General features: G+C 42.8%; 1 protein-coding gene across 1 annotated transcript in view; it reads left to right on the forward strand.

Annotated features, from left to right (window-relative positions):
- The window catches only part of LOC137622833 (coiled-coil domain-containing protein 12-like), a 50,352-nt gene that overhangs the window by 19,154 nt on the left and 7,150 nt on the right, over positions 1 to 24,048 (forward strand). The window contains exon 3 of the mRNA XM_068353414.1: positions 11,899 to 12,022. Coding sequence (XP_068209515.1) covers positions 11,899 to 12,022 — 124 coding nt within the window. The remainder of the gene's footprint in view (positions 1 to 11,898; positions 12,023 to 24,048) is intronic.

A 24,048-nucleotide genomic window follows, 5' to 3' on the forward strand; every position in this document is an offset into this window, starting at 1 on the left:
ACTCGATTTTTAAAACAAACCCGAAATTTAAAAACAAAAGTACACGCTTTCTTAATGTGCAATTAACTATTTAAAGAGTGGCAATTTTCTAGAATAAAATGATATTTCCCAAAAAATAGTGGTTTGCTGATGAAATCGGATGCCGTATTTTTAGCTATGATTGAAATGGATGTAGACTCGGCCTAATTATTTCGTTTCGTATTTAATTGACACTAAGAAAACTAATTTTAGTTTCTTCATCTAAATGTAAGTATTGTATAACACGAAGAGAGAGAGAGAGAGAGAGAGAGAGAGAGAGAGAGAGAGAGAGAGAGAGAGAGAGAGAGAGAGAGAGAGAGAGAATCAGCTGTTGTACTCAAATGGCGTGTTTTTGTTTCGTGAGAATTTCATCGCCACGACTTTAACAACAACATACTGTACTGAACTTTACAGTATTATACAGACTACTGTAATATGATAAAGTAAAATATTTGTAATCTATTTTATATGAAATGTGGCTATTTTTTTTTTGTTTAAAATTTACATTTACGTATGTAAAACAATCTCTCTCTCTCTCTCTCTCTCTCTCTCTCTCTCTCTCTCTCTCTCTCTCTCTCTCTCTCGTAGATTGTTTTCCTGCTTTGCTACGTATGTATGATTTTATATAGATACGGTAAATAATATTTGTAATAACATATTTTATTAAAGCTTTTACTGTAATATCATTATTTATCACTTTCATCATGCGCGTTAAATTCCTTAGTTTGTTTACTGAGCGTACTTTATGACGCCGTCGTTTCAGGCGGCGTCATAAAGAAAAACATTTCATTTGGAAGTCCTAAGAAAAATTAAGTAAAACATTAGTAATAACCAAATCAACATACTGTACTGAATAATCAATATAATCGATGCAGAAACTAACCTATACACAGATGTGTAAATGCGTTTGTTTCTTCATTATAATCAGAGATAAACGTAAACAAAACATTGGTTGCCATTTTTTATCGTGCTTTTTGGCGTGTTTAGGAAACGCATGATATAAAGTCGCCCTTAATATTTGTGCCTGTTTTAGTTTAGGGTACGTTAGTACATGCATTAAGTGTTCTGTACATTAAAGGGTAGTTTGTTAACAGTACTACGTACAAGGGAAGGTTTTAAAAGTCTGAATATACATGTTAAATAAATAGGTAAATATGGTGTCACTACTTCGCGGATTTTCACCTATCGCGGCCGGGTCTGGAACCTATCTACCGCGATAAACGAGGGTTCACTGTACAGGTGTTTTTCTTCAAATAAATCCTTGAACTCCTTTTTGGATCGGATTAATTGTTGATGACTTAGATCGTTTTTTTGGAATTTTCCCTTGACTAATTCAAAATGGCTGACCTTTCACAAGTTCTCAAGTTCAGAAAATGTAATGCTAGGGACTGTCATAGGCGTCTTCCAAAGGCTTCTCTCGACCCTCACACTGTTTGTTCCAATTGTCGGGGTAAAACCTGCCAATTGGAAGATCGGTGTGAGGAATGCGTGGGCCTTTCGGAATTCGATTGGATCGAATTTGATAAATATACACGCAGATTAGAGAGAGATAGGGTAAGGAGAAGTTCATCTAGGTCCGTAGATTTTTCCTCTCCACATGCCCCTGAACCTAATCCTTCCCCTGTAGTGGTTGTTCCTAACCCCCCTCCTAGCACTCAGGAACCGTCGATGCAAGACATGATGCGTGCTATCCATGCCTTGGGGGAGAGAGTTGAGGCCCTAGCAAGTGACCGGAATCAACTCATGGCGGACGTAAAGGAACTAAAGTGCCAAAGTGCCGCGGCGGAAAGTGTTAAAGTGCCTAGTGTTTCTCAAAGTGTTGTGAACAGTGTTGCGCTTGAGGGTTCGTCTGTTCGTGCCTGTCGTCCTCCTAGTCCGGGACCTCTTGCAAGCTCCCAAGCCCAGGGGAGAAGCAATGTCGTACGACTCATGGGTTCGAGAGGCCTTGATCAGCGAACAGACGTTCCCTCTATGGTATCAGGCATATCTCCCCAAGATCGCCCCTACCAACGTAAGACGAGAGAGCCCATTTTTACCTCGTCGTCCGAAGGTGTTTCTCGTAAGAAACCTTGGACCAAGGTCTCCAGACCTTTGAAACGTAAGTCGGTCCCTTCAGGACAAGTCCAACGTCCCGGTTGTAGCCACTGGGACAGTTCGGACTCGTTGCCGTCATCTGATGACTGCTCGCTGCCTAAGAGAGGCAAAGCTGTGCCGCCTCAGTCGCTCACCCCGTCTGTTGCCGCACCTGCTTCCGTAGACCCTAAATGGGTGTTACTGCAGGACATGCAGTCCAAGCTTGCGTCCTTGATGGAGGACTTCAATGCGGAGAAGGTTGCTGCTGAACCTTCTGGCCAACAACCATCCAAGCAGTCTGTTGTGCGTCCTGTTGACGTTGAGGTAGCTTTCTCGCGTCAACCAGTTGGGGTAGTACCTCCACCGATGCGACCCAGTGTGGGTTGCCAGCCGCACGTTGACGTTAGGCGACGCACGGAGGTGGTTGTTGAGGTTCAGGACGTTCATCAACCATCAGAGGTGACTTGTTTTGACGCGGTGTGTCAACCTCCGCAACCCGGTATGGTGTTGACTGCACAACCCAGACGGTCTAAACAGTCTAGGGTGGACGCTGTGCGTCCTCGCGCACCCATGGTTGTTGACAGTTCCCAGACTGTGCAGCAGTTCCATGACGCTGCGTCCGGCTCCGTCACGCATGCACCAGTTCGACCAGACTCGGCGAGTCAAACGTTGCCCACTCCTTTGCCGTTTCCTCATCAGTTATCGGATGAGGAACTGTCAGATGAGGACGTTGCTGAACCACAAGAGGATCAACCTTCAGAACTTGATGAGCCTAAGGCAACTCAACCATCCTTGGACTTTAGAAAAGTCATGGCTGTGTTTAAGGAGTTGTTCCCTGACCACTTTGTTTCTGTGGCTCCTCGTTCGCCGCCGTCGGAGTTTGTATTAGGCGTTCCTGCTACCGTGCCTGCCTTTACTAAACTCGTTCTCTCTCGCTCATCCAAGAGAGCTTTGCGGCTGTTGGGAGATTGGTTAGAGACCAAGAAGAGTTTAGGGAAGACAGCATTTGCCTTTCCCCCATCTAAACTCTCGTCTAGATCGAGCGTCTGGTATGCCACGGGAAAAATTCTCGGCTTGGGAGTTCCTGCCTCTGCCCAGGGCGACTTCTCAAGTCTTGTAGACTCTCCCCGCCGCCTTGCCATGAGACGCTCGAAGATTTGTTGGTCACCATCGGACCTGGACCACCTTCTTAAAGGTATATTTAGGGCTTTCGAAGTCTTTAACTTCCTAGACTGGTGTTTAGGAGCCCTGAGTAGGAAAATCTCTTCTGCAGATAAGGATGTTTCCTTGCTCATTATGTCCTGCATGGACAAGGCCGTCCGTGATGGGTCCAACGAACTTGCCGCCTCATTCACGTCCGGAGTCCTGAAGAAGCGAGAGTCTCTATGTTCTTTCCTGTCTGCTGGAGTGACGCTATGCCAAAGATCTGAGCTACTCTTTGCGCCCCTTTCCAAGTGCCTGTTTCCTGAAGTCTTGGTTAAGGAAATTGCCTTGTCTTTAGTACAGAAGGACACCCACGATCTAGTTGCGTCCTCGGCTCGCAAAGCTCCCCCTTTGCCTACATTGTCTGCTAGACCGAGGATAGACACTCCAGCGTCTCGGTTTATCCCGCCCTTTCGTGGCAGAGCCTCCAGCAGGGGAGGTGCTCGTGCCGAAGGGAAGCGAGGGAAGAGGAAAGGATCCAAGTCCTCTAAGGGCAGTCTGACTGCCCGCAACTTCAGACAGCAGTATGAGCCAGACTCAAGAACTTCTGGCAAGCCTGGGAGATCAACAATCTGTGAGGTTGCTCGGAGAGGGGTACAAAATCCCTTTTGTACGCAAACCCCCTCTAGCGACGTCCCCCATCGATCTCTCTCCCAGGTACAGAGAGGAAGAAAAGAGACAAGCCCTGAAACTGGAAGTGTCTCTTTTGCTAGAGAAGGGAGCGGTGGTCAAAGTCTCGGACCTTCAATCACCGGGGTTTTACAACCGTCTCTTCCTAGTATCAAAGAAGACAGGAGGTTGGAGACCGGTGCTAGACGTCAGTGCTCTGAATGTCTTTGTCACAAAGATGAAGTTTTCCATGGAGACCACAAAGTCAGTCTTAGCAGCAGTCAGAAAGGAAGACTGGATGGTCTCTCTAGACCTAAGGGATGCCTACTTCCACATCCCCATTCACTCAGACTCCCAACCTTTTCTGAGATTCGTCTTCGAAGATGTGGTTTACCAGTTTCGGGCCCTGTGCTTTGGCCTAAGCACAGCTCCTTTCGTTTTTACGAGGCTGATGAGGAATGTGGCGAAATTCCTCCACTTATCGGACATCCGAGCCTCCCTTTATTTGGACGACTGGCTTCTCAGAGCCTCTTCCAGTCGTCGCTGTCTGAAGGATCTCAAGTGGACTCTAGATCTGACCAAGGAATTGGGACTCCTAGTCAATTTGGAAAAGTCGCAGCTGGTCCCATCCCAAACTATTCTGTATTTAGGGATGGAGATTCACAGTCAAGCTTTTCGGGCTTTTCCGTCGGCCCCCAGAATAGATCAAGCCCTGCTCTCCATCCAGAAGATGCTGAAGAAAGAACGCTGCTCAGTCAGGCTGTGGATGACTCTGGTAGGGACGCTGTCATCCCTGGAGCAATTTGTATCACTAGGAAGACTACACCTCCGTCCTCTTCAATTCCATCTGGCTTTTCACTGGAAAAAGGACAAGACGCTAGAGGCGGTCTCGATCCTGATTTCCGAAAAGATAAAGTCTTGTCTGACTTGGTGGAAGGACAATATCAACCTAAGAGAGGGTCTTCCCCTGGCAGTTCAGATACCCAACCACGTTCTCTTCTCGGACGCATCGGACTTGGGCTGGGGCGCGACGCTAGACGGTCGGGAATGCTCAGGTCTGTGGAACTCGAGTCAGAGGAGCATGCATATCAACTGCAAGGAGCTTTTGGCAGTTCATCTGGCCTTGAGAAGCTTCGAGTATCTCCTTCGAGGCAAAGTGGTGGAAGTAAACTCGGACAACACCACGGCCTTGGCGTACATCTCCAAACAGGGAGGTACCCACTCACTGACGTTGTACGAGATCGCAAGGGACCTGCTCATCTGGTCAAAAGATCGAGGCATCTCCCTAGTAACGAGGTTCATCCAAGGCGACTTGAACGTCCTAGCAGATTGTCTCAGTCGGAAAGGTCAAGTAATTCCAACCGAATGGACCCTCCACAAGGATGTGTGCAAGAGACTTTGGGCCACTTGTGGTCAACCCACCATAGATCTCTTTGCAACCTCGCTGACCAAGAGGCTTCCAATCTATTGCTCTCCAGTCCCGGACCCAGCAGCAATACATATAGATGCCTTCCTCCTAGATTGGTCACATCTGGATCTTTACGCATTCCCACCATTCAAGATTGTCAACAAGGTACTGCAGAAGTTCGCCTCTCACGAAGGGACAAGGTTGACGTTAGTTGCTCCCCTCTGGCCCGCGAGAGAATGGTTCACCGAGGTACTTCGATGGTTAGTAGACGTTCCCAGAAGTCTTCCTCTAAGAGTAGACCTTCTACGTCAGCCACACGTAAAGAAGGTACACCAAAGCCTCCACGCTCTTCGTCTGACTGCCTTCAGACTATCGAAAGACTCTCGAGAGCTAGAGGCTTTTCGAAGGAGGCAGCCAGTGCGATTGCTAGAGCAAGGAGAGCGTCTACCATTAGAGTCTACCAATCGAAGTGGGAAGTCTTCCGAGACTGGTGCAAGTCAGTTTCTGTATCCTCGACCAGTACCTCTGTAGCCCAAATAGCTGATTTTATCTTATACCTGAGAAAAGGACGATCCCTTTCAGCTCCCACTATCAAGGGCTACAGAAGCATGTTGGCATCGGTCTTCCAGCATAGAGGCTTAGATCTTTCCAACAATAAAGATCTGCAAGACCTCCTTAAGTCTTTCGAGACCACTAAGGAGCGTCGTTTGGCTACTCCTGGGTGGAATTTAGACGTGGTCCTAAGATTCCTCATGTCAGACAGGTTTGAGCCTTTACAGTCAGCCTCCCTGAAAGATCTCACTCTTAAGACTCTTTTCCTGGTATGCTTAGCCTCGGCTAAAAGAGTCAGTGAGATTCATGCCTTCAGCAAGAACATCGGATTTTCGTCAGAAAAAGCTACTTATTCGCTGCAACTTGGTTTTCTAGCCAAAAATGAGCTACCTTCTCGTCCTTGGCCTAAATCTTTTGATATTCCCAGCTTATCGGAGATCGTAGGCAATGAACTAGAAAGAGTCTTATGCCCTGTTAGAGCTCTTAAGTTCTACTTAGCTCGTACTAAACCTTTACGAGGCCAATCTGAAGCTTTATGGTGTTCGGTTAAGAAACCATCCTTGCCTATGTCAAAGAATGCTTGGTCAGACTTTATCAGATTGTTAATACGAGAAGCTCATTCACATCTGAGTGAGGAAGACCGATCTTTGCTTAAGGTTAAGACGCACGAGGTTAGAGCTGTAGCAACTTCCGTGGCCTTTAAGCAAAATAGATCTCTGCAAAGTATAATGGACGCAACCTATTGGAAAAGCAAGTCAGTGTTCGCGTCATTTTACTTGAAAGATGTCCAGTCTCTTTACGAGAACTGCTACACACTGGGACCATTCGTAGCAGCGAGTGCAGTAGTGGGTGAGGGCTCAACCACTACAATTCCCTAATTCCATATCCTTTTAATCTGTCTCTTGAAATGTTTTAATGTTGTTTTTATGGGTTGTCTGGAAGGCTAAGAAGCCTTTCGCATCCTGGTTGATTTGGCGGGTGGTCAAAGTCATTTCTTGAGAGCGCCCAGATTAGGGGTTTGATGAGGTCCTGTTGTATGGGTTGCAGCCCTTGATACTTCAGCTCCTAGGGGTCTGTCAGCATCCTAAGAGGATCGCGGGGCTCCGTAAGGAAGACGTACTTACAAGGCAGAGTAATCGTCTAAGTCGACTTCCTTACCAGGTACCTATTTATTTTGTTTTTGTTATATTGATAACTGTCAAAATGAAATAAAAAACTCTTAGCTTATACGATGTAAACATATTTAACTGGTCTCTACCCACCTCCTTGGGTGTGAATCAGCTATTATATATTCACCGGCTAAGTTAAATATTTAAAAATGATATTTTAATTATAAAATAAATTTTTGAATATACTTACCCGGTGAATATATAAATTAAACGACCCTCCCTTCCTCCCCAATAGAGACGCAGTGGGATGAGAAGAAATTGAGTCTTTGTTTACATCGAGAGTGGTATCTGGCCGACAGTTGGCGCTGGTGGGCACACCCGCAACCTGTATAGCGATCGCTGGCGAGTTTTTACTGTTTTTTGTCTGTCGAGCAACAGAGTTGCAGCTATTATATATTCACCGGGTAAGTATATTCAAAAATTTATTTTATAATTAAAATATCATTTTTTTATGTTGTAGTACAGTACAAATATAGGATTCTGATGTGAGTAGTTGGTTCTTTAGGTTATAGTTAAGTTATTTTCAATTAATGATGGTTATTATATCTTGAGGCTATGAGAGAGGGGCATGAAATATACATATGTACATTAGAATAAGTCTATATTGAGATTTTATATTTGCCATTGATCCTCTGGTGGTTCTGGTCTTGACACAATCACTGTCAGCCTCGTGACTCGCAAACTTCGTTACGGTGAGCAATGGCATCATGGGTTGACCTACTTTTATGTTGACACTTCATAGCGTAACTGAGAAAGGAATAAAGATAAGCTGGAAATTGCATTAAAAAGATCAATAAATTTTCTATATAGCTAAGTAATTGGACGACACATCAAGTGCATCATTAGATCTTTAGAGGGTTAATTAAGAGTAACAAAAGTTTACTGAATAAAAGTATGCTTGTTTAAAAAAACAAAGCAATATGATCTGTATGGTACTCTTCTTATGAAATGAATGTTGAAATTCATGCTTTACTTTTTTATTTAGTAAGTTTCATTCTTCAAGATTATATCTTAATAAACTGTAACCATTATTAATTGTACGGAATTACTGTATTCAATTTCATGTTCCAAGTCCCTGATCCTTTTTGAAAGCCAAGATATTGCTGCAATGCTGTAATCCATTTTGACAAAATTGAGCTATAATACCGACACTCATAGAGTGAGCGAGCTGGGTTTATTCCTGGTATTCCATGCATCCTTTTTTTCTCTGGTATATATATAGCAATAACTATGCCTTAGAAATGGTGCTATAAGGAGCATTTCACGGAGCAACACAGGTCGAGCCCAGAAATAGATTTTTCCTTCGTCAAAATCCCTTTTCTAATTGAAATACTTGTGATTCTGGATTCTGTTATGTTGCAGAATTCATAGTTGTTCCTATACGAATACAAACCTAAGTCCTTTAATAGGAAGATGATTTGTAGCTGGAAAATCGGCAGTAAAATTTACAGGTATAGTGGGGTCACCGATACCAAATTAGGCAGCGGCATTGGAGAACACACCTGGGAAGGCCTAGACTTAACCCTTTTACCCCCAGGCTATTTGGAAATTTCCAACCCTTAACCCCCAGGGGGTTATTTTTTTCCCCAGCACATTTTGCAGTATATATTTTTTTTAAATTGCTATTACAGCCTTAATTTTTGTCATAGAGAGGTCAGGTTGGTCTCATTCTCTTGGAAAATGCCTGAATTTTCTCAAAAAATTATCAAAAATATGAAAAAAAAATTTTTATAGCAATTTTTTGCAAGGACGTAACGGTACGTCCATGGGGGTAAAGGGATGGCTTTTGTGAAACGTACCAGTACGTCCTTTTGGGGTAAAAGGGTTAAATGCCGTTTTTCCTGCTCAGAAGAGTAATCAACAAGGTATGGAATACCCAATACCTGAAAATGACCAGTAGCTCCCAAATAGATGCATGCAGAATGGTACCCAGACCTGTTAATGTTTTTATCCAAGGCTCCAAGACATCTACCCATGCAACAAGATCTATGCTAACCGCACCTTTAGAGACACCACAATACCCTGATATAGCTGTGTCTTCACGGATGGAGGTTATTCACCATCTCAGAGCAAGAGGTTTTTCATGAAAAACTGCACAAGATATGTCTGCATACCTCAGAAGATCATCTACGGGAGTCTATCAGGCTAAGTAGGCTATCTTCTGTGATTGGTGCTTTAGGAGAGACACTTCTCCTTTCAGAGCCTCTATCGAACGGATTTCAGACTTCCTAGTCTTCTTATAAAGAGAAAAACTCCTTTCACTCTCAGGGGTAAATTGCTACTGCTCAGCTTTGAGCCAGGTCTTTAAAGTGAAAGGAATCGACCTTTCATCTTTATAGGAATTGTCTATGTTGGTGATGAGATTCAAACAATCTTGTCAACCAAGAGAGCTCATAACTTACTTCTGGAATGTAGCGAAGGTTCTTAGGTCTGAAAAAATAGCCACTTACAAACAATTAAATAGAGCATTGAATAGGAACCCATCTCTCAAAACTTGTTTTATTCTTACTTTAGTTTCAACAAAATGGTTAAGCACACAGTGTTGGAGGAACGTATTGTTTTCCTTTGTTTCAGAGATCAAAGAGAAAACTCAAAACACAGCCATAAATGACCCAAGATTTTATTCTTTTTAAATTTCATTTCTTAGGGAAGCAACTGATAATCCAGATGAGTTGTTTCTATGCCCTCTAAGAGCACTCAAATACTATCTCAAAAGAACTCAACCATTCAAAGAACAGCTGCAGAACCTGTTCATCAGGTCAGGAAGGCTTACGAAGAAAATAACAAGAAACGCCATCTCTTTCTGGCTTCGGGAAACTATTAATAGAGTGCTGGACCAGTCGATAGATGGCCAGGGATATCTAACTCACGCATGCATTCACAAAGTCAGAGGAGTTGGCCTCGTTAGTCGTCCGGGAGAATGTCATGAGTTTGGAAACGTCAAGACAACCTTTGTGTTCCACTATCTATGGGAATGTACCCACAAGTCACCTGAAACTTTCTCCTTAGGGCCTGTAGCAGCTGCTTAACAATGGGTGTAAGGTACATAGCTCCCTCACAGGACAAGAAGCATCTCATTTGAAATAACAGTTACAACTACAGGTTTATGTGAGATTAAAAATGTCTTGGGATCTTTCTTTTTCTTCTTCTCCTTCCTTGGGGTGCAGCACTTGGATCGTTATATCGCTGAAACAGACTTTGATGTAAGTAAAACACCATACCTAGTCTTTCAATGTAAAGATATCAATTTACGGAGCTTTACATTACAAACACAATACCTTTAAGGGTACAGTATAGTTCTTCTGTGACCGCCTGTCTATGACAGTAACCTAGCCCCATCTGATACCCAGGTGATAGGAAGTGGATTAAAGTCAATACTCTTGATCCTCGTAAGGACTGAGTGTTAGAAATCCGGGGATTGTAAACATAGGAACTTCTGATAAGTCTCCTGATTGGCCTGATTAGTAATGTCTCTGCCTGGTGTTTGTCAGTCGGGGGTTTGAGACCCGCTCAGACTCGTTAGTGCCATTTGTGTATGCAATCTTCCCATCCCTGTGAGCTAAGGTAGGCAGGTTTGGGGGAGCCTATAGGTCCATGTGCTGAGTCATCAGCAGCCATTGCCTCGCCCTCTCTGATCCTAGCTTAGGTGGAGAGGAGTCTTGGGTGCTGATCATATAATATATGATCAGTCTCTAGGGCATTGTCCTGCTTGCTAGGACAATGTCACTGTCCTTTGCCTCTGCCATTCATGAGCAGCCTTTAAACCTTTAAAGGACAAAGGTCTGTATGTATGTAGGAACTAATCACAAATTTTTTCAAGTAATTTGTATTTTTCCTAACTGTACAAACTTGAGTTCTTTAAGTTATACTCCCCACCTCATCCACCTTGCAAGTTCTAGGTGAAGGTCTAAGTGGCTTCTCAGTTAGCTGGTGGGGCGTGGGGCTTTCCCACTACCCGGCAGTAATTACCGACACCTCGTTATAATTTTAACAGCCGAGTTTCGAGCCTCACTGAAATCATACTGTTATTAAAGGCCTCAGGTTTGTATAATTAGGAAAAATACAAATTACTTTTAAAAGTTGCGATATTCTTTTGAATAAGAATTATGGCACTTGTTAGTTACAATATAAAGCTAATTTAATCATGGTTATCTATAGAAATTATTTTAATCAGGAAACATTTTAGTTTTAACTTTTAAAAGTTCTTGTACTATGAAGTTTCACCATTGCCATGAGTTATAAAACAAGGCCAATTTTTATTTATTTTTATTTGCGATATTCCTCTCTTTTTATTTGTATATAGGGATTGCCTATCATTAGTCCTCTCATATTTATTACTTATTACCCATAATATAGACACTGTGAAATATAGAAATCTCTGTGTGTGTTGATAACCTGTTCACGTTGTGTCATTAGGTGTGTGACTCCCATTCTTTATCTTGCCCTCATTTCTTTTAAATCGTTAATTTTAAGAAAATTTTAAAAATGTCATTAAGAGGGATTCATAACTTTAGTTTAAACAGGTGTCTGTTTATTGCATACAATTTCTTTAATCTACTACAAATTCAGTTATCATAATCTACCCATTAGGAACCGTGGAAATTTCAAGTGGTAGTATTGTATATGTTTGTTAATTTTGTTTGTTTTGTTGTTAGTTACTCGAAAAACATGTCAACATTGGGAGCTACAGTTTAAATATATCTAATATCAATGATAAGATTTTAGATGGCAAATATCGTAGCTTATAAATAAGGCTACACTTCATTTCTTGTGTCTTTTTTTTTTTTTTTTTGAGAAAACATTGATGTTGCCATCAAATGTTATACAATACTAAGATTATAAATAGATTCATTTTTGTTATTTCAGGAATTATAAACCAAAATCAGATAATCTAGAAGGGGCAGTCATGCCTTCAGTTGAACCTGCCGATGTGGAAGACTTGGTTCGAGATCAAATTGAAGATGGTGAAAAAGCCAAAGAGGAAGTCCAGGTCTCTAATTCTTGAAGTTGTTGTTATAAAGTTTATTTGTGTATATGGGAACCCTAAAGAATCTTTGAAGTGAATAAGGATCTTCTGCTTTGATCATAATTTTTGTAAACATCGAAGATCAAATGATACAGTAGTTAAGATACATGAGAAAACAGAAGAAAAGGTCTCAGAACAAATTATGCAAACCATTTTGAATAACAAAATATAAAAATGCATGGCAAATTTGCAAGCTTGGTGCAAAGTAATGCAAATGAGAAAAGCAGAAAGGTAGATGACTTAAAGTCAATTTTGTTCTTACATAGTTACAAACCCTCGTTCTTCGACGACATCAGTGACTTTGACGAAGGCGACATCTTTGATGGATTTCTTTGTTCTGTAAGAGTCGTTCGTATTTTTTGGATGATCTATAGACATTAGGTTTAGTGTCTATAATTTGCTGTGGAATTAGAATTCCAAATTGTCTTTTGTCCTAAAATGCAGTCATTTCTAGTTAGAAGTTTAGTCACAGAAGCTCACAAGGAGTTGAATCAAAATCTTATAAAAGCCATAACTGTTAAGGTTCAGTATATTATGGATGCACCTACATCTCGTACATTTTGCAGAAATTTTTCTTTGGAAAGAGTTTTAGTATTATTTCAATAGCATTCCATGTTGGTGTTTGCTGAAAACTATTTTGAAGAATTTGGGCTCTAGGTCCTATAGTAACTACTCGTAATGTGGTCTTTTTAACTTTTTAAGTTCAGTAATTTATAATTTTATTTTCAAAATTTTTCAAATATCATTAGAAAGGCAATTTTCAATATTAAACTTACCCGATAATCATGTAGCTGTCAACTCCGTTGCCCGACAGAATTCTATGGAGGGATACGCCAGCTATCACAATACTAGAAGGGGGTGTACTTACCAGCGCCACCTGTGGCCAGGTACTATAGTACTTCTTGTTGACACCTCCTCAATTTTTCCTCTGTCGTGCTTCCGGCAAGACGTTCTGGGATACGCTTATGATCTTCGAGTATTTTCACGGCTTTTGGTGAAGTATTCTCTCAGATTTCGGCTGTCGCTTTACTGGAAACCTTCTTATATTAGCTTAGATAGCTTTTATATAGTCCTGATTAACGGTTAACGATCTTTTGCTTGATTTTGGAACCCCACTTGGCTAACTCTTTGGATTCAAGATGTCTGACATTTCGCAAGCCCCCACCCATAGGCGATGTAGGTCTTGTAATAGGCGTATTCCGAAGGCCTCGGTAGATCCTCACACCGCTTGTTCTGACTGTAGGGATAGGCCCTGTCAGTTAGAAAATCGATGTGAGGAATGCGCCGGACTTTCGGAACTTGATTTTGTCCGTCTTTTGAAATATTCAACTAAGTTAGAGAAAGGTAGAGTTAGGAGGAGTTCTTCTCACTCTTCACTTTTTTCCTCACCTCATGATCCCCTACCTTTTCCTACCCCTGTAGTGGCTACCCCCGAACCTACTATTTGCCCTCAGCCTGATATGTCTGTTGTGTTGCGTGCTATTCAGGCCTTAGGCGATAAAGTAGAGTCAGTGGTAAGTGATCATAAGTCTCTTATGGCCGAAGTCAAGGAACTTAAGGTCAAGAGTGCAGTGGGTGGAATTAGTGCCAGTGCTGTGACGAGTGCTAGTGTCAGTGCAGTGCCAAGTGCTAGTGTCAGTGTCAGTGTGGTGCGTGAGGATACTTCTGTGCGTGTCAGTCGTTCTCCCAGTCCGGGACCTCTTGCAAGCTCCCAAGCCCAGGGGAGAAGCAATGTCGAAGGGCAAAAGGGTTCGGCAGGCCTTGATCGGCGCACAGAAGTATCCTCGGTGGTTGCGGGCGTGTCTTCCAGAGACCGTCACTCCCACCTGCGGACGATTGAGCCCGTCTTTTACTCGTCCGCTGATCTATTGTCAGGGAAGAAACGCTGGACTCAGGTCTCTAGACCACTCAAACGCAGAGTCCAGTCCGCGAGTGCTCAACCGGGCTGCAGTCATTGGCTCAGCTCTGACTCGCCGCAGTCATCAGTCGACTGTACTCCGCCCAAGAGGAGTAAGGTTCTGCCGCAACAGATCTCGACTGTTCAGGCTTTACCTCAGCAGACCTTAGTGTCTGCCGACCCCAAGTTGTCTCTACTGCAGTCCATGCAAGCACAGCTTTCGGTCTTGATGAGTGAGTGTCGGGCTGAGAAGGTTGCGCCTCCGCCTCCGCCTGCACTCGCTCCGCCTGCGCTCGCTCCGCCTGACCGCAGTACCGCCTGCCAGGCGTACGATGTTGAGCCACGTTCTGAGTTTACTGTTCCCAGTGGTGTACAGCCTCCGCCTTCCTTAAGGCAACCTCAGCAATGGGATCAGGAGGCTTATACCTCTCTTCCTCCGCTTCCACTTGCTGCTCCACCAGTGATGCAACACTCGGTTGAGGTACAACAACCTCTCCCGTCCATGAGTCAGTCTCCTCAGCGCTCGCTGCAGTGAGCTCAACCCTCCACAAGGCAAGCACCACAACACCTTAGCCTTGCGCCTCAGGAGCCTCAGCTTGCGAGACATTTACTACGTTCTGCGCAGCCTCTACCTCATCGCGCTCCGCTCACACCGCAGGAACAGGAACTTGCTACTCCGCTTCCGCCAACCTCTCAGCAAGCGCAACCCTTGAGTTCAGCCACTCATGCCAGGAGTCAGCCTCCTCCACCCATGCGCCTTCCTGCTGCTTCTTCTTTTGTTCAGCCTTTGCAGTCTGAGCCTCAGGTTTTCCCTCAACAGATTCTTGAAGAGGAAACCACTAATATTGTTGTTCCTGCTCGTTCTGACTCTGCTGTTCAGCATTCCTGTCCGATCTCTTCGCTACACTCTGGTGATGAGGCGTCTGATGATGAGGCGGCACACCTGGATCCCTCATCAGACGTGGATGAATCCAAGCCTTCTCCACCGTCTATTGACTTTCGTAAGGTCTTGGCTCTGCTTAGGGAGGTATACCCAGACCACTTTGTCTCTGCTATTCCCCGCTCTCCACCATCTGAGTTTTCGCTGGGCATGCAGCCAGCTAAGTCTACCTATACTAAGCTAGTCCTAGCAAGGTCCTCTAAGAGAGCGTTAAGGATCTTAGGGGAGTGGCTGCAGACTAAGCAACACCTTGGCAAGACTTCTTTCATGTTTCCTCCGACTAAGCTCACTTCTAAAGCGAGCGTTTGGTATGCCACAGGAGAGGAACCAGGCTTGGGAGTACCTGCCTCTGCCCAGGCTGACTTCTCAAGTCTGGTAGACTCGCCTCGTAGAACTGCAATGAGGCGCTCTAAGGTTTGCTGGACCTTCTCAGACCTTGATCACTTCCTGAAGGGTGTTTTTAGAGCATTTGAGATGTTCAACTTTCTAGACTGGTGCCTGGGGGCCCTCAGCAAGAAGACCTCCCCTGCGGACAAGGATTCTGCCATGCTATTAATGTCCTGCATGGATAAGGCCATTAGAGATGGATCTGGCGAGCTTGCGTCGATGTTTGTATCAGGGGTTCTTAAGAAAAGGGAACAGCTTTGTACCTTCCTTTCCTCCAGCATTACACCTTGTCAAAGGTCACAACTCCTTTTCGCTCCGCTCTCGAAGTTCCTCTTCCCCGAAGAGCTGGTTAAGGACTTGTCTGCTGCCCTGATACAAAAGGACACACATGATCTTGTAGCCTCATCGGCTCGTAAGTCTAAGGTTGCTACCTCAGTCCCCAGGACTTATCGCATCCCAGTGGCTGATACTCCTGCTACGAGGTTCATACCGCCCTTTCGTGGTAGAGCCCCCAGCCGAGGAAGCTCCCGTCCAGACTCTTCCAGGAGCAAGTCTAGGAAAGGCTCCAAGGCCTCTAAAGGAAAAAACTGACTCTCCGCATCTCCAGACAGCAGTAGGAGCCAGACTCAAGAGCTTCTGGCAAGCCTGGGAAAAGAGAGGTGCAGACGCCCAGTCTGTCAGTTGGCTGAGGGAGGGTTACAGGATTCCATTCTGCCTCAAACCCCCTCTGACCACATCTCCCATCAACCTCTCTCCCAACTACAAAGAAGAGGACAAGAGGCTAGCGTTGCACCAGGAGGTGTCGCTACTTGTGCAGAAGAAGGCTGTGGTTATAGTCCGGGACCATCAATCCCCGGGCTTCTACAACCGTCTCTTTCTGGTGGCCAAGAAGACAGGAGGTTGGAGACCGGTGCTGGACGTCAGCGCGCTCAATGCGTATGTCACCAAGCAGACGTTCACGATGGAGACGACGAAGTCGGTCCTAGCAGCGGTCAGGCAGGAGGACTGGATGGTCTCGTTGGACTTGAAAGATGCCTACTTTCACGTTCCTATTCATCCAGACTCCCAACCTTTCCTGAGATTCGTTTTTGGAAAGGTTGTCTACCAATTCCAAGCCCTGTGTTTTGGCCTAAGCACAGCTCCTATGGTGTTCACGCATCTGATGAGGAATATAGCAAAATTCCTCCACTTATCGGACATCAGAGCCTCCCTCTACTTAGACGACTGGCTGTTGAGAGCCTCCACGAGTCGTCGCTGTCTGGAGAGTCTCAACTGGACTTTGGACTTAATCAGAGAACTGGGTCTGTTAGTCAACATAGAAAAGTCTCAGCTCATTCCCTCCCAATCCATTGTGTACCTGGGAATGGAGATTCGGAGTCAGGATTTTCGGGCTTTTCCTTCGGCCCCCAGGATAAGCCAAGCCCTAGAGTGCATCATGAGCATGCTGAAGAGGAGCAGTTGCTCGGTGAGACAGTGGATGAGTCTCACAGGGACCCTTTCATCACTGGCCCTGTTCGTCGAGCTAGGGAGACTCCACCTCCGCCCTCTTCAATTCCATCTTGCAGCTCATTGGGACAAGGGTTTGACTCTCGAAACAGTCTCTATCCCAGTCACCAAAGAGATGAAGACCACTCTCTTGTGGTGGAAGAACAATCTCCTTCTCAGGGAGGGCCTATCGTTGGCTATTCAGACCCCCAATCTTCATCTCTTCTCAGATGCATTGGACTCGGGCTGGGGTGCGACCTTGAACGGACGGGAATGCTCGGGAACGTGGAACGAGGAACAGGGAACGCTCCACATCAACTGCAAGGAGCTACTAGCAGTTCATTTAGCCCTGCTGAACTTCAAGTCCCTCCTGCTAGGCAAAGTGGTGGAGGTGAACTCAGACAACACCACAGCCTTGGCTTACATCTCCAAGCAAGGAAGGACCCATTCGAGGAGCCTATACGAGATCGCAAGGGACCTCCTCATTTGGTCAAGAAGTCAAAACCTCACTTTGGTCACGAGGTTCATTCAGGGCAATATGAACGTCTCAGCAGATCGCCTAAGCAGAAGGAATCAGGTCATTCCCACGGAATGGACCCTCCACAAGAGTGTGTGCAACAGACTTTGGACCTTGTGGGGTCAACCTACCATAGATCTGTTTGCCACCTCCATAACCAAGAGACTTCCGCTGTACTGTTCCCCAGTTCCAGACCCTGCAGCAGTTCATGTGGATGCTTTTCTACTGAACTGGTCCCATCTCGACCTTTACGCATTCCCACCGTTCAAGATAATAAACAAAGTTCTGCAGAAATTCATCTCGCACGAAGGGACACGGCTGACGCTGGTTGCTCCCCTTAGGCCTGCAAGAGAATGGTTCACAGAGGTACTTCAATGGCTAGTCGACATCCCCAGGACTCTACCTCTAAGAGTGGACCTTCTACGTCAACCTCACGTAGACAGGTTGCACCCAAACCTCCACGCTCTTCGGCTGACTGCCTTCAGACTGTCGAAAGATTCGCTAGAGCTAGAGGCTTTTCGAAGGAGGCAGCCAGTGCGATTGCCAGAGCAAGAAGGGTTTCCACTCGTAGAGTCTACCAATCTAAGTGGGAAGTCTTCCGGAGCTGGTGTAGAGCCAATTCAGTATCCTCTACCAATACCTCTGTGACCCAAATAGCTGACTTCCTTTTACATCTTAGGAATGAGAGATCCCTTTCAGCCCCTACGATTAAAGGGTATAGGAGTATGTTGGCTTCAGTTCTCCGCCACAGAGGTTTGGACCTTTCTTCCAACAAGGACCTTCAAGACATCCTTAAGTCTTTTGAGACGTCTAAAGAGCGTCGTCTATCCACTCCAGGCTGGAACCTAGACGTAGTCTTAAGGTTCCTTATGTCACCTAGGTTCGAACCTCTCCAGTCAGCTTCCTTCAAGGACCTTACCCTCAAGACTCTTTTTCTCGTCTGCCTTGCAACAGCTAAGAGAGTCAGTGAGGTTCATGCCTTCAGCAAGAACATTGGTTTCACGACCGAATCTGCAACATGTTCTTTTCAGCTCGGATTCCTAGCAAAGAACGAACTTCCTTCACGTCCTTGGCCTAGATCGTTTGAAATACCTAGCCTCTCCAACATGGTAGGTAACGAACTAGAGAGAGTTCTTTGCCCTGTCAGAGCTCTCAAGTATTATCTTAATAGGTCTAAACCTATTCGAGGACAGTCAGAAGCCTTATGGTGTGCCATCAAGAAACCTTCGAGGCCCATGTCCAAGAACGGGGTTTCGTATTATATAAGGCTTCTGATTAGAGAAGCCCATTCTCACTTAAAGGAGGAAGACCTTGCATTGCTGAAGGTAAGGACCCACGAAGTAAGAGCCGTAGCTACTTCGATGGCCTTTAATAAAAACCGTTCTCTGCAGAGCATAATGGATGCAACCTATTGGAGGAGCAAGTCAGTGTTTGCATCATTTTATCTTAAAGATGTCCAGTCTCTTTACGAGAACTGCTACACCCTGGGACCATTCGTAGCAGCGAGTGCAGTAGTAGGTGAGGGCTCAGCCACTACATTCCCTTAATCCCATAACCTTTTTTAACCTTTCTCTTGAATGCTTTTATTGTTGTTTTTATGGTTGTTACGGTAGGCTAAGAAGCCTTCCGCATCCTTTTGATTTGGCGGGTGGTCAATTCATTCTTGAGAAGCGCCTGGGTTAGAGGTTGTGTAGAGGTCCTTTAGTAGGGGTTGCAGCCCTATATACTTTAGCACCTTTGAGTTGATTCAGCCTCCAAGAGGAACGCTGCGCTCAGTAAGGAAGACGAACTTAAAAAAGAGGCAGAGTAACGGTTCAATTCGACTTCCTTACCAGGTACTTATTATTTCATTGTTATTTGAGATAACTGTTATATGAAATATGGGATACTTAGCTATCCTTTAATCTTGTACACTGGTTTTCACCCACCCCCCTGGGTGTGAATCAGCTACATGATTATCGGGTAAGTTTAATATTGAAAAATGTTATTTTTATTAGTAAAATAAATTTTTGAATATACTTACCCGATAATCATGATTTAATCGACCCTCCCTTCCTCCCCATAGAGAACCAGTGGACCGAGGAAAAATTGAGGAGGTGTCAACAAGAAGTACTATAGTACCTGGCCACAGGTGGCGCTGGTAAGTACACCCCCTTCTAGTATTGTGATAGCTGGCGTATCCCTCCATAGAATTCTGTCGGGCAACGGAGTTGACAGCTACATGATTATCGGGTAAGTATATTCAAAAATTTATTTTACTAATAAAAATAACATTTTGACATCCCATATTTCAAGGGTGGTTTGTTACCATTAATATAGACCAGTTGAGTCTATAATTCTAATATTTTATAGTACTATATTTTAATTCTATTATATACCTATCTCTTTCTTTCACTAATGTTTCACCTCTACTAGAGTTTGGGAGTCAGGAATATGAACATTAGGGGAGGTTAGCGAAATAAATGTAATTTAGATATTAGAATTTGTTAACCCTTTTACCCACAGGCTATTTGGAACTTTCCAACCCTTTACCCCCAGGGGTTATTTTTTTTTCAAGCACATTTTGCAATATAATTTATTTAAATTGCTCTAACAGCCTTAATTCTTGTCATAGAGAAGTCAGGTTGGTCTCATTCTCTTGGAAAATGCCTGAAGTTTCTGAAAAAAATTATCAAAAATATGCAGAAAAAAAATATAAATAGCAGTTTTTTGCAAGGACGTACGGGTACGTCCATGGGGGTAAAGGGATGGGTTTTGTGAAACGTACCAGTACGTCCTTTGGGGGTAAAAGGGTTAATTATGTACTTGCCTGATGTTCATATACATGCTTACCCTCATCCCCACTGCCTCGTGATATCAAGAGAATAAGAAATACGTGTAGTTTGACTTCAAAACTAAAATAACAAAGAGGTCCTGGCGCTTTGTTCCTTGCCATTAAGCGTTAACGTCTCATTACTTTTCTAGAGACATGTTTATTGAAAGGAAAGAAAATGGGAATATTTTTTTACAAATATAGTGGTAAATGCTGATAAAACAAGCTTCTTGAGGAGAAGCAAGATGAACATCAGGTGAGTATATGAATAAATCTTATTTTTTTAAATTTGTTTCTTTGTTGGTAATTTGTGTGATATATATTCCTTTAGGCACCAATTATAGAGTCGTCAAATACCTGTTAGATTTTAGTGGATTTTCTGCGTTCCTTATTTTATGCTTCGCCATTTTCTACAAGTTGATTTTCTTGATTGTTTTGTTTTATTTGTTTTATCTTCTCTTTGTCTCTATGGAACTTTCCACCTTAATAGAATATTTGTATGGGATGCTTCTCATTATCATAGTTTTCATCTGTGCAGATTAATATAAAAAGGAATACTTCTGGCTTTAGTCATGATTATAGAAAATAAATTCCAGCAATTATCTTGCTTAAACTCTTCTTGACAATTATCTCTCTTAAATTCTTCTTGACAATTATCTCTCTTAAACTCTTCTTGACAATTATCTCTCTTAAACTCTTCTTGTCAATTATCTCTCTTGAGCTCCTCTTGACAATTATCTCTCTAAAACTCTTCTTGACAATTATCTCTCTTAAACTCTCCTTGACTATTATCTCTTACTTAAACTCTTCTTGACAATTATCTCTCTTAAACTCTTCTTGACAATTATCTTGCTTAAACTCTTCTCGACAATTATCTCTCTTGAGCTCCTCTTGACAATTATTTCTCTTAAACTCTTCTTGACAATTATCTTGCTTAAACTCTTTTTGACAATTATCTCTCTTGAGCTCCTCTTGACAATTATCTCTCTTGAGCTCCTCTTGACAATTATCTCTCTTGAGCTCCTCTTGACAATTATCTCTCTTAAACTCTTCTTGACAATTATCTCTCTTAAACTCTTCTTGACAATTATCTCTCTTAAACTCTTCTTGTCAATTATCTCTCTTGAGCTCCTCTTGACAATTATCTCTCTAAAACTCTTCTTGACAATTATCTCTCTTAAACTCTCCTTGACTATTATCGCTTACTTAAACTCTTCTTGACAATTATCTCTCTTAAACTCTTCTTGACAATTATCTTGCTTAAACTCTTCTCGACAATTATCTCTCTTGAGCTCCTCTTGACAATTATCTCTCTTAAACTCTTTTTGACAATTATCTTGCTTAAACTCTTTTCGACAATTATCTCTCTTGAGCTCCTCTTGACAATTATCTCTCTTGAGCTCCTCTTGACAATTATCTCTCTTGAGCTCCTCTTGACAATTATCTCTCTTGAGCTCCTCTTGACAATTATCTCACTTAAACTCTTCTTGACAGTATGGTATTCTTCAGCATTTGTGATACTCTTGCCAAGCCACCCAAATTAGACATGACACAAAATGTTGGGGACACACCCCTGAGCAGTCTTTGTCATTTCAAAGAGAATAATGGGCATAAACAAGTACAGTACTGTACTTATCTAATACAGACAATGCCCTTTTTGTTCCCGTGCTATATTGGGGGACTCACCACAGAAAGCCCTAAGTCAGGATACAACAAAGCACTGTGTGTGAGATTAAGCTAAATCATAATCAACTAATGTAAATGAGATATCTTTATTTTAGCGTATTTCTTTTCTTTGTTAGTTCAAAGTGCTTTATCGGTGGCACAAAGTATATATTTCTCGAAACTATTTCTCTTGTGCTAAGAGTGTTTCACAAAAGTGGTTGTAGCTAATCTACTGTTTTTACACCCACTATTAACCCTTTTACCCCTGGGCTCTTTGGAAATTTCCAACCCTTAACCACCAAGGGGTTATTTTTTCCCCAGCACATTTTGCAGTATATATTTTTTAAATTGCTCTAACAGCCTTAATTTTTGTCATAGGGAGGTCAGGTTGGTCTCATTCTCTTGGAAAATGCCTGAAGTTTCTCAAAAAATTATCAAAAATATGTAAAAAAAAATTTAAATAGCAGTTTATGGCAAGGACGTACCGGTACGTCCATGGGGGTAAAGGGATGAGTTTTGTGAAACATACCAGTACATCCTTTGGGGGTAAAAGGGTTAATATAGAGATTAGTTACCTGACTAAACAGCAATATCATATTGCAAACAGATTTGTTTTAACCTGTTTTATAGTTTTAGAGGGAATACAGTAGATCCTCGACTTACAAACATTCGACTTTCAAACATTTGACTTACAAACATTTGACTTTCAAACATTTGACTTACAAACATTTGACTTTCAAACATTTGACTTACAAACATTTGACTTTCAAACATTTGACTTTCAAACATTTGACTTGCAAACATTTGACTTACATATATTTGACTTACAAACATTTGACTTACAAACATTTGACTTACAAACAAATCCAACTGAAAATGAAAAAGACAAGATAAAGAAATACTGTAATAAAACAATATATTATTATTTTTATTATTATTATTATTATTATTATTATTATTATTATTAAATGCTAAGCTACAACCCTAGTTGGAAAAGCAGGATGCTATAAGCCGAGGGGCCCCAACAGGGAAAATAGCCCAGTGAGGAAAGGAAATAAAGAAAAATAAAATATTTTAAGTATAGTGACATCATTAAAATAAATATTTCCTATAAAAACTAAAAAAAACTTTAACAAAACAAGAGGAAGAGAAACTAGATAGAAGTGTGCCCGAGTGTACCCTCAAGCAAGAGAACTCTAACCCAAGACAGTGGAAGGCCATGGCACAGAGGTTATGGCACTACCCAAGACTAGAGAACAATGGTTTGATTTTGGAGTGTCCTTCTCCTAGAAGAGCTGCTTACCATAGCTGAAGAGTCTCTTCTACCCTTACCAAGAGGAAAGTAGCTACTGAACAATTACAGTGCAGTAGTTAACCCCTTGGGTGAAGAAGAATTATTTGGCAATCTCAGTGTTGTCAGGTGTATGAGGACAGAGGAGAATTTGTAGAGAATAGGCCAGACTATTCGGTATCTGTGTAGGCAAAGGGAAAGAACCGTAACCAGACAGAAGGGTCTTATGTAATACTGTCTGGCCAGTCAAAGGACCCCATAACTCTCTAGCGGTAGTATCTCAACGGACGGTTGGTGCCCAGGCAAGCAAAACGTTATTTGTGATAACCTGATTTTTCAATATTTAACTTAGCCGGTGATTATAATAGCTGCAACTCTGTTGCTCAACAGAAAACTCTAAGGTAAGATTCGCCAGCGATCGCTACACAGGTTGCGGGTGTGCCTAACAGCGCCCTCTGTCGTCCAGATACCCAGTACTCAATGTAAACAAAGAACTCAATTTTCTCTCTGTCAAGCTATCGACAAGACGCTCTTACTCGCTGTTGCTAAACTGGAGTTTTTTCACAACTAATTGGTGAAGTACTTTATTCTAGTTTTGAGCTTTCGCTATGCAGGTGTTTTATCTTCATCTTAAATCTTGAACTCGTTTTGGATAGATTTAATTATGGTGACAAAGAGAGTATGGACTTTCTTTCACTTTTAAATGGCCGACCCTTCCCTTAGACGGAAGTGTGTTTAGGCTTTTAGTAATTATCTTATCACGTTATAGATTTTCCTCTATATATTTTATATCTCTCCGCCTTTATTAGGCCTCTTCGATTAACTTTCCATTTATTATAAACATATAAAAATAAATTTTAATGTTTTGTTTATATAGACCTTTCCTGAGAGTAGGCGGTCCTAACTTGGAAACCGAAGTTAATCAACGTTGAGCCCTTTACTGTATATCGTAATTAGCTTTTAAAGAGCTAAGGATTTAAAACTTTTTAAATGTAA

This window comes from Palaemon carinicauda, chromosome 29 (assembly GCF_036898095.1).
Source record: "Palaemon carinicauda isolate YSFRI2023 chromosome 29, ASM3689809v2, whole genome shotgun sequence".
NCBI lineage: Eukaryota > Metazoa > Arthropoda > Malacostraca > Decapoda > Palaemonidae > Palaemon > Palaemon carinicauda.